At 44.0% G+C, this 12262-nt stretch overlaps 1 protein-coding gene across 1 annotated transcript in view; it reads right to left on the bottom strand.

Moving 5' to 3' along the window:
* slc4a11 (solute carrier family 4 member 11) overlaps window positions 1-12262 on the bottom strand; it is a gene marked incomplete at both ends in the record, with an annotated part of 170615 nt that overhangs the window by 146247 nt on the left and 12106 nt on the right. The window contains 2 exons of the mRNA XM_084181509.1: window positions 3110-3205; window positions 7969-8019. Coding sequence (XP_084037635.1) covers window positions 3110-3205; window positions 7969-8019 — 147 coding nt within the window. The remainder of the gene's footprint in view (window positions 1-3109; window positions 3206-7968; window positions 8020-12262) is intronic.

Here is a 12262-nt window from a genome sequence, read left to right as displayed (position 1 = left end):
ATATTACTGTATGCTGAGAGGAGGTTCCACTATATTACTGTGGGATGAGAGGAGGAGGTTCCACTATATTACTGTAGGATTGAGAGGAGGTTCCACTATATTACTGTAGGATGTGAGGAGGAGGTTCCACTATATTACTGTGGGATGAGAGGAGGAGGTTCCACTATATTACTGTGGGATGAGAGGAGGAGGTTCCACTATATTACTGTGGGATGAGAGGAGGTTCCACTATATTACTGTCGGATGAGAGGAGGAGGTTCCACTATATTACTGTAGAATGAGAGGAGGAGGTTCCACTATATGACTCTAGGATGAGAGGAGGAGGTTCCACTATATTACTGTCGGATGTGTGGAGGTTCCACTAAATTACTGTAGGATGTGTGGAGGAGGTTCCACTTAATTACTGTATGCGAAGAGGAGAAGGTTCCACTATATTACTGTAGGATGTGAGGAGGAGGTTCCACTATATTACTGTATGCTGAGAGGAGGTTCCACTATATTACTGTAGGATGAGAGGAGGAGATTCCACTATATTACTGTATGCTGAGAGGAGGTTCCACTATATTACTGTAGGATGAGAGGAGGAGGTTCCACTATATTACTGTAGGATGAGAGGAGGAGATTCCACTATATTACTGTATGCTGAGAGGAGGTTCCACTATATTACTGTAGGATGAGAGGAGGAGGTTCCACTATATTACTGTAGGATGAGAGGAGGAGATTCCACTATATTACTGTCGAATGAGAGGAGGAGGTTCCACTATATTACTGTAGGATGAGAGGAGGAGGTTCCACTATATTACTGTCGAATGAGAGGAGGAGGTTCCACTATATTACTGTAGGATTGAGGAGAAGGTTCCACTATATTACTGTAGGATGTGTGGAGGAGGTTCCACTATATTACTGTAGGATGTGAGGAGGAGGTTCCACTATATTACTGTATGCTGAGAGGAGGTTCCACTATATTACTGTGGGATGAGAGGAGGAGGTTCCACTATATTACTGTAGGATTGAGAGGAGGTTCCACTATATTACTGTAGGATGTGAGGAGGAGGTTCCACTATATTACTGTGGGATGAGAGGAGGAGGTTCCACTATATTACTGTGGGATGAGAGGAGGAGGTTCCACTATATTACTGTGGGATGAGAGGAGGAGGTTCCACTATATTACTGTGGGATGAGAGGAGGTTCCACTATATTACTGTCGGATGAGAGGAGGAGGTTCCACTATATTACTGTAGAATGAGAGGAGGAGGTTCCACTATATGACTCTAGGATGAGAGGAGGAGGTTCCACTATATTACTGTCGGATGTGTGGAGGTTCCACTATATTACTGTAGGATGTGTGGAGGAGGTTCCACTTAATTACTGTATGCGAAGAGGAGAAGGTTCCACTATATTACTGTAGGATGTGAGGAGGAGGTTCCACTATATTACTGTATGCTGAGAGGAGGTTCCACTATATTACTGTAGGATGAGAGGAGGAGATTCCACTATATTACTGTATGCTGAGAGGAGGTTCCACTATATTACTGTAGGATGAGAGGAGGAGGTTCCACTATATTACTGTAGGATGAGAGGAGGAGATTCCACTATATTACTGTATGCTGAGAGGAGGTTCCACTATATTACTGTAGGATGAGAGGAGGAGGTTCCACTATATTACTGTAGGATGAGAGGAGGAGATTCCACTATATTACTGTAGGATGAGAGGAGGAGGTTCCACTATATTACTGTCGAATGAGAGGAGGAGGTTCCACTATATTACTGTAGGATGTGTGGAGGAGGTTCCACTATATTACTGTAGGATGAGAGGAGGAGGTTCCATTATATTACTGTAGGATATGAGGAGGAGGAGGTTCCACTATATTACTGTCGGATGAGAGGAGGAGGTTCAACTATATTACTGTAGGATGAGAGGAGGAGTTTCCACTATATTACTGTAGAATGAGAGGAGGTTCCACTATATTTCTGTATGCTGAGAGGAGGTTCCACTATATTACTGTAGGATGAGAGGAGGAGGTTCCACTATATTACTGTATGCTGAGAGGAGGTTCCACTATATTACTGTAGGATGAGAGGAGGAGGTTCCACTATATTACTGTAGTATGTGAGGAGGAGGTTCCACTATATTACTGTATGCTGAGAGGAGGTTCCACTATATTACTGTAGGATGAGAGGAGGAGATTCCACTATATTACTGTAGGATGAGAGGAGGAGGTTCCACTATTACTGTAGAATGAGAGGAGGAGGTTCCACTATATTACTGTAGGATGAGAGGAGGAGGTTCCACTATATTACTGTAGGATTGAGAGGAGGTTCCACTATATTACTGTAGGATGAGAGGAGGAGGTTCCACTATATTACTGTGGGATGAGAGGAGGTTCCACTATATTACTGTAGGATGAGAGGAGGAGGTTCCACTATATTACTGTAGGATGAGAGGAGGAGGTTCCACTATATTACTGTATGCTGAGAGGAGGTTCCACTATATTACTGTAGGATGAGAGGAGGAGATTCCACTATATTACTGTAGGATGAGAGGAGGAGGTTCCACTATATTACTGTAGAATGAGAGGAGGAGGTTCCACTATATTACTGTAGGATGAGAGGAGGAGGTTCCACTATATTACTGTAGGATTGAGAGGGGGTTCCACTATATTACTGTAGGATGTTTGGAGGAGGTTCCACTATATTACTGTCGGATGTGTGGAGGAGGTTCCACTAAATTACTGTATGCTGAGAGGAGGAGGTTCCACTATATTACTGTTTGATGAGAGGAGGAGGTTCCACTATATTACTGTAGAATGAGAGGAGGAGATTCCACTATATTACTGTATGCTGAGAGGAGGTTTCACTATATTACTGTAGGATGAGAGGAGGTTCCACTATATTACTGTAGGATGAGAGGAGGAGGTTCCACTATATTACTGTAGAATGAGAGGAGGAGGACTGATAGGTCACATCTCAGAATACTGACATCAGGTAGAGTTCTGATAGGTCAATCATTACTGCTGGGGACTATAATGATCTACTTTGATGATGAAGGCATTTAGACAATACAAAATGAAAAATGTGAATGACACCGCATTTTACTCCACACACTGACCTGGTCCAGGGCTGGTCTGGGTGTGTAAACCGCAGGCGATGGGGGAGTCCTCCTCCCACTCCTCACGCCCCTCCTCCAGCTCCACCTCCCGCTGCTCTGAGGACATAACAGCATACGGTTAACCCCTGGCACTTAACATTTAACCCTAGCCCTTGACCCTTAACCCCCAACCCTAACCCTCCTCCGGCTCACTAAAGGGTCCATGACCTAACCGTAACCTCTCTGGCCCTAATACATTTTAGTCATTTAGCAGACGCTCTTATCCAGACCGACTTACAGTTAGTGAGTACATACATTTCCATACTGGCCCCCCCGTGGGAAACGAACACACAACCCTGGCATTGCAAGCGCCATGCTCTACCAACTGAGCTACACGGGGCAAGGAATAATACCTAACCCTAACCACCCCAGAGACCTGAGCCCTAATACCTAACCCTAACCACCCCAGAGACCTGAGTCCTAATACCTAACCCTAACCACTCCAGAGACCTGAGTCCTAATACCTAACCCTAACCACCCCAGAGACCTGAGTCCTAATACCTAACCCTAACCACCCCAGAGACCTGAGTCCTAATACCTAATCCTAACCACTCCAGAGACCTGAGTCCTAATACCTAACCCTAACCACTCCAGAGACCTGAGTCCTAATACCTAACCCTAACCACTCCAGAGACCTGAGTCCTAATACCTAACCCTAACCACTCCAGAGACCTGAGTCCTAATACCTAACCCTAACCACTCCAGAGACCTGAGTCCTAATACCTAACCCTAACCACTCCAGAGACCTGAGTCCTAATACCTAACCCTAACCACTCCAGAGACCTGAGTCTTAATACCTAACCCTAACCACTCCAGAGACCTGAGTCCTAATACCTAACCACCCCAGAGACCTGAGTCCCAATACCTAACCCTATTCACTCCAGAGACCTGAGCCCTAATACCTAACCCTAACCACTCCTGAGTCCTAATACCTAACCCTAACCCTAACCCCAGAGATCTGAGTCCTAATACCTAACCCTAACCACCCCAGAGACCCGAGTCCTAATACCTAACCCTAACCCCAGAGACCTGAGTCCTAATATCTAACCCTAACCACCCCAGAGACCTGAGTCCTAATACCTAACCCTAACCACTCCAGAGACCTGAGTCCTAATACCTAACCCTAACCACTCCTGAGTCCTAATACCTAACCCTAACCCCAGAGATCTGAGTCCTAATACCTAACCCTAACCACCCCAGAGACCCGAGTCCTAATATCTAACCCTAACCACCCCAGAGACCTGAGTCCTAATACCTAACCCTAACCACCCCAGAGACCCGAGTCCTAATACCTAACCCTAACCCCAGAGACCTGAGTCGTAATACCTAACCCTAACCACTCCAGATACCTGAGTCCTAATACCTAACCCTAACCACTCCAGAGACCTGAGTCCTAATACCTAACCCTAACCACCCCAGAGACCTGAGTCCTAATACCTAACCCTAACCACTCCAGAGACCTGAGTCCTAATACCTAACCCTAACCACTCCAGAGACCTGAGTCCTAATACCTAACCCTAACCATTCCTGGGGCCTGAGCCCTAACCTTAACCTCCTTGGAGGTTAGGTAAGCTCCTTATTCTAATCCTTTTTAGAATAAGGCTGTAACGTAACTGTCACGCTCGTTCATTAACGAGAAGGACCAAGGCGCAGCGTGATATGCATTCATATTTATTGACGTACTGAACACACGACAAAAATAACAAACGATACGTGAAGTCCAAGGTAGACTAATAACATACCTATACGGAACAAGATCCCACAACTGACTGGTGCCAAAAGGCTGCCTAAGTATGGTCCCCAATCAGAGACAACGAGCTACAGCTGCCTCTGATTGGGAACCACCCTGGCCAACATAGATCTAAACGATCTAGAAACTAAACATAGAAATAAACACAACACGAAATATACACACCCTGACTCAACAATTAACAGTCCCCTGAGTCAGGGCGTGACAGTAACAAAATGTGGGAAAAGTCAAGAGGTCTGAATAGTTTCCGAATGCATTTTATAAATCCTACCAGTCAAGTTTGGACACCTTCTAATTCAAGGGTTTTTCTTTATTTGTGCATTGTAGAATTGTAGTGAAGACATCAAAACTATGAAATAACACATACAGAATCATGTAGTAACCAAAAAAGTGTTAAACAAATCAAAACATATTTTATATTTGAGATTCTTCAAATAGCCACCCTTTGCCTTGATGACAGCTTTGCACACTCTTGGCATTCTCTCAACCAGCTTCATGAGGTAGTCACCTGAAATGCATTTAAATTAACAGGTGTGCCTTCTTAAAAGTTAATTTGTGGAATTTCTTTCCTCCTTAATGAGTTTGAGCCAATCAGTTGTGTTGTGACAAGGTAGGGGTGGTATACAGAAGATAGCCCTATTTGGTAAAATACCAAGTCCATATTATGACAAGAACAGCTCAAATAAGCAAAGAGAAACGACAGTCCATCATTACTTTAAGACATGAAGGACAGTCAATATGGAACATTTCAAGAACTTTGAAAGTGCAGTTGCAAAAACCATCAAGTGCTATGATGAAACTGGCTCTCATGAGGACCGCGACAGGAATGGAAGACCCAGAGTTACCTCTGCTGCAGAGGATACGTTCATTAGAGTTACCAGCCTCAAAGTCAGCCCAAATAAATGCTTCACAGAGTTCAAGCCACAGACACATCTCAACATCAACTGTTCAGAGGGGACTGTGTGAATCAGGCCTTCATGGTCGAATTGCTGCAAAGAAACCACAAATAAAGGATACCAATGAGAAGAATAGACCTGGTTGGGCCAAGAAACACAAGCAATGGACATTAGACTAGTGGAAATTTGTCCTTTGGTCTGGAGTCTAAATTTGAGATTTTTGGTTCCAGACGCCATATTTTTGTGAGACGTGGTGTGGGTGAACGGATGAACTCCGCATGTGTAGTTCCCACCGTAAAGCATGAAGGAGGAGGTGTGATGGTGTGGGGGTGCTTTGCTGGTGACACTGTCTGTGATTTATTTAGAATTCAAGGCACACTTAACCAGCATGGCTACCACAGCATTCTGCAGCGATACGCCAACCCATCTGGTTTGGGCTTAGTGGGACTATCATTTGTTTTTCAACAGGACAATGACCCAACACACCTCCAGGCTGTGTAAGGGCTAATTTACCAAGAAGGAGAGTGATGGAGTGCTGCATCAGATGACCTGGCCTCCACAATCCCCCGACCTCAACCAAATTGAGATGGTTTGGGATGAGTCGGACCGCAGAGTGAAGGAAAAGCAGCCAACAAGTGCTCAGCACGTGGGAACTCCTCCAAGACTGTTGGAAAAGCATTCCAGGTGAAGCTGGTTGAGAGAATGCCTAGAGTGTGCAAAGCTGTCATCAAGGCAAAGGGTGGCTATTTGAAGAATATCAAATATCAAATATATTTTGATTTGTTTAACAATTTTTTGGTTACGACATGATTCTGTGTTATTTCATAGTTTTGATGTCTTCACTATAATTCTACAATGTAGAAAATAGTAAAAATAAAGAAAAACCCTTGAATGAGTAGGTGTTCTAAAACTTTTGACCGGTACTGTATATTACTGGGGGGTTACAATGCAAATAGTCCTGGTAGCCAATTGATTAGCTGTTCAGGAGCCTCATGGCTTGGGTGTAGAAGCTGTTAAGACGCCTTTTGGACCTAGACTTGGTGCTCCGGTACCGTTTGCCATGCGGTAGCAGAGAGAACAGTCTATGACTAGGGTGGCTGGAGTCTTTGACAATTTTTAGGGCCTTCCTCTGACACCGCGTGGTAGAGAGGTCCTGGATGGCAGGAAGCTTGGCCCCAGTGATGTACTGGGCCATACACACTACCCTCTGTAGTGCCTTGCGGTCGGAGGCTGAGCAGTTGCCATACCAGGCAGTGATGCAACCAGTCAGGATGCTCTCGATGGTGCAGCTGTAGAACTCTTTGAGGATCTGCGGACCCATGCCAAATCTTTTCAGGCTCCTTAGGGGAAAAAGGTGTTGTCATGCCCTCTTCACGACTGTCTTCGTGTTTTTGGACCATGATAGTTTTTTGGTGATGTGGACACTAAGGAACTTGAAGCTCTCAACCTGCTCCACTACAGCCCCGTCGATGAGAATGGGGGCATGGTCAGTCCTCCTTTTCCTGTAGTCCACAATCATCTCCTTATTTAATTACCTTAGATGAATGTAATGACTGATATGTGGTTATTTATCCACTGACTGTGAGTCACTCTGGTTCAGAGTGTGTTCTTAATGACAAACATGTCAATTTAAATATCTCTCACAACATACATCTTTCCTAAGGAAACCCTGAAGTTGTATGGAGGTTACTGCACTCTCTTTTAGAACGTAATGTGACCATAATTTGACCATAATGTGACCACAATGTGACCACAATGTAACCATAATGGGACCATAATGTAATTGCATTTACGTGTGGATAAAAGGTTTGTCCATGTTCAGTCTCTGTGGAATTGCAGATTGGATGCTTGTGTCCCAAATGGTACCCTATTCCATAAATAGTGCAGAGCCCTATGGGACCTGGTCTAAAGTAGTGTACTATATAGGGAATAGGGTGCCATTCTCTGGTCTAAAGTAGTGTACTATATAGGGAATAGGGTGCCATTCTCTGGTCTAAAGTAGTGCACTATATAGGGAATAGGGTGCCATTTGGGATGTAGTCAACATCTGTGGGGGATAATTGCTTAGGGGCTACATGGAGAGACATCTGTTTCTGCTCTCCTTCCCCTCTGCTCATACTGCACACCACAGAATATCTGGTGGTAATAGCACCCTATAGTACAGTGCTACTCACCCATTTCCTGAAAGAAGTATCCATTCTTGGACATCCCTGAGGAAGGAGCCTCTGTGAAGGCAAGATATATCTCCAGTCAGACAGGTACACACAGGACGAGACAGACTGGTAGAGACAGACTGGTAGAGACAGACTGGTAGAGACAGACTGGTAGAGACAGACTGGTAGAGACAGACTGGTAGAGACAGACTGGTAGAGACAGACTGGTAGAGACAGACTGGTAGAGACAGACTGGTAGAGACAGACTGGTAGAGACAGACTGGTAGAGACAGACTGGTAGAGACAGACTGGTAGAGACAGACGTCCTCTGATAGTGGTCCTCTGATAGTGGTCCTCTGATAGTGGTCCTCTGATAGTGGTCCTCTGATAGTGGTCCTCTGATAGTGGTCCTCTGATAGTGGTCCTCTGTAAATCAGCTGGTAGAGCACGGCACTTGTAACGCCAAGGTAGTGGGTTCGATCCCCGGGACCACCCATACACAAAAAAGAAATGTATGCACGCATGACTGTAAGTCGCTTTGGATAAAAGCGTCTGCTAAATGGCATGTTATTATATTAGATAGACAGGTATAGATGGGGTAGTAGTAACCCTAACCAGATAGACAGGTATAGATGGTGTAGTAGTAACCCTAACCAGATAGACAGGTATAGATGGTGTAGCTAGTAGTAACCCTAACCAGATAGACAGGTATAGATGGTGTAGTAGTAACCCTAACCAGATAGACAGGTATAGATGGTGTAGTAGTAACCCTAACCAGATAGACAGGTATAGATGGTGTAGTAGTAACCCTAACCAGATAGACAGGTATAGATGGGGTAGTAGTAACCCTAACCAGATAGACAGGTATAGATGGTGTAGTAGTAACCCTAACCAGATAGACAGGTATAGATGGTGTAGTAGTAACCCTAACCAGATAGACAGGTATAGATGGTGTAGTAGTAACCCTAACCAGATAGACAGGTATAGATGGTGTAGCTAGTAGTAACCCTAACCAGATAGACAGGTATAGATGGGGTAGTAGTAACCCTAACCAGATAGACAGGTATAGATGGGGTAGTAGTAACCCTAACCAGATAGACAGGTATAGATGGTGTAGTAGTAACCCTAACCAGATAGACAGGTATAGATGGTGTAGCTAGTAGTAACCCTAACCAGATAGACAGGTATAGATGGGGTAGTAGTAACCCTAACCAGATAGACAGGTATAGATGGTGTAGCTAGTAGTAACCCTAACCAGATAGACAGGTATAGATGGTGTAGTAGTAACCCTAACCAGATAGACAGGTATAGATGGTGTAGTAGTAACCCTAACCAGATAGACAGGTATAGATGGTGTAGCTAGTAGTAACCCTAACCAGATAGACAGGTATAGATGGGGTAGTAGTAACCCTAACCAGATAGACAGGTATAGATGGTGTAGTAGTAACCCTAACCAGATAGACAGGTATAGATGGTGTAGTAGTAACCCTAACCAGATAGACAGGTATAGATGGTGTAGTAGTAACCCTAACCAGATAGACAGGTATAGATGGGGTAGTAGTAACCCTAACCAGATAGACAGGTATAGATGGTGGGGGTAGTAGTAACCCTAACCAGATAGACAGGTATAGATGGTGTAGCTAGTAGTAACCCTAACCAGATAGACAGGTATAGATGGTGTAGTAGTAACCCTAACCAGATAGACAGGTATAGATGGGGTAGTAGTAACCCTAACCAGATAGACAGGTATAGATGGTGTAGTAGTAACCCTAACCAGATAGACAGGTATAGATGGTGTAGTAGTAACCCTAACCAGATAGACAGGTATAGATGGGGTAGCTAGTAGTAACCCTAACCAGATAGACAGGTATAGATGGTGTAGTAGTAACCCTAACCAGATAGACAGGTATAGATGGGGTAGTAGTAACCCTAACCAGATAGACAGGTATAGATGGTGTAGCTAGTAGTAACCCTAACCAGATAGACAGGTATAGATGGTGTAGTAGTAACCCTAACCAGATAGACAGGTATAGATGGTGTAGCTAGTAGTAACCCTAACCAGATAGACAGGTATAGATGGGGTAGTAGTAACCCTAACCAGATAGACAGGTATAGATGGTGTAGCTAGTAGTAACCCTAACCAGATAGACAGGTATAGATGGTGTAGCTAGTAGTAACCCTAACCAGATAGACAGGTATAGATGGTGTAGTAGTAACCCTAACCAGATAGACAGGTAGAGATGGTGTAGTAGTAACCCTAACCAGATAGACAGGTATAGATGGTGTAGTAGTAACCCTAACCAGATAGACAGGTATAGATGGTGTAGTAGTAACCCTAACCAGATAGACAGGTATAGATGGGGTAGTAGTAACCCTAACCAGATAGACAGGTATAGATGGGGTAGCTAGTAGTAACCCTAACCAGATAGACAGGTATAGATGGTGTAGCTAGTAGTAACCCTAACCAGATAGACAGGTATAGATGGTGTAGTAGTAACCCTAACCAGATAGACAGGTATAGATGGGGTAGTAGTAACCCTAACCAGATAGACAGGTATAGATGGGGTAGTAGTAACCCTAACCAGATAGACAGGTATAGATGGGGTAGCTAGTAGTAACCCTAACCAGATAGACAGGTATAGATGGTGTAGCTAGTAGTAACCCTAACCAGATAGACAGGTATAGATGGTGTAGTAGTAACCCTAACCAGATAGACAGGTATAGATGGGGTAGTAGTAACCCTAACCAGATAGACAGGTATAGATGGTGTAGCTAGTAGTAACCCTAACCAGATAGACAGGTATAGATGGTGTAGTAGTAACCCTAACCAGATAGACAGGTATAGATGGTGTAGTAGTAACCCTAACCAGATAGACAGGTATAGATGGTGTAGTAGTAACCCTAACCAGATAGACAGGTATAGATGGTGTAGTAGTAACCCTAACCAGATAGACAGGTATAGATGGGGTAGTAGTAACCCTAACCAGATAGACAGGTATAGATGGTGTAGTAGTAACCCTAACCAGATAGACAGGTATAGATGGTGTAGTAGTAACCCTAACCAGATAGACAGGTATAGATGGGGTAGTAGTAACCCTAACCAGATAGACAGGTATAGATGGGTAGCTAGTAGTAACCCTAACCAGATAGACAGGTATAGATGGTGTAGCTAGTAGTAACCCTAACCAGATAGACAGGTATAGATGGTGTAGTAGTAACCCTAACCAGATAGACAGGTATAGATGGGGTAGTAGTAACCCTAACCAGATAGACAGGTATAGATGGGGTAGTAGTAACCCTAACCAGATAGACAGGTATAGATGGGGTAGCTAGTAGTAACCCTAACCAGATAGACAGGTATAGATGGTGTAGCTAGTAGTAACCCTAACCAGATAGACAGGTATAGATGGTGTAGTAGTAACCCTAACCAGATAGACAGGTATAGATGGGGTAGTAGTAACCCTAACCAGATAGACAGGTATAGATGGTGTAGTAGTAACCCTAACCAGATAGACAGGTATAGATGGTGTAGTAGTAACCCTAACCAGATAGACAGGTATAGATGGGGTAGTAGTAACCCTAACCAGATAGACAGGTATAGATGGGGTAGTAGTAACCCTAACCAGATAGACAGGTATAGATGGTGTAGTAGTAACCCTAACCAGATAGACAGGTATAGATGGGTGTAGTAGTAACCCTAACCAGATAGACAGGTATAGATGGTGTAGTAGTAACCCTAACCAGATAGACAGGTATAGATGGGGTAGTAGTAACCCTAACCAGATAGACAGGTATAGATGGGTAGTAGTAACCCTAACCAGATAGACAGGTATAGATGGGGTAGTAGTAACCCTAACCAGATAGACAGGTATAGATGGTGTAGTAGTAACCCTAACCAGATAGACAGGTATAGATGGTGTAGTAGTAACCCTAACCAGATAGACAGGTATAGATGGTGTAGTAGTAACCCTAACCAGATAGACAGGTATAGATGGTGTAGTAGTAACCCTAACCAGATAGACAGGTATAGATGGGTAGTAGTAACCCTAACCAGATAGACAGGTATAGATGGTGTAGTAGTAACCCTAACCAGATAGACAGGTATAGATGGGGTAGCTAGTAGTAACCCTAACCAGATAGACAGGTATAGATGGTGTAGTAGTAACCCTAACCAGATAGACAGGTATAGATGTGTAGCTAGTAGTAACCCTAACCAGATAGACAGGTATAGATGGTGTAGCTAGTAGTAACCCTAACCAGATAGACAGGTATAGATGGTGTAGTAGTAACCCTAACCAGATAGACAGGTATAGAT

Source organism: Coregonus lavaretus (assembly GCF_964263955.1).
Source record: "Coregonus lavaretus genome assembly, chromosome: 18".
NCBI classification, from domain to species: Eukaryota; Metazoa; Chordata; class Actinopteri; order Salmoniformes; family Salmonidae; genus Coregonus; species Coregonus lavaretus.
The sequence above is the reverse complement of the archived record's forward strand: the minus strand, read 5'-3'. Positions and strand labels throughout refer to the sequence as shown.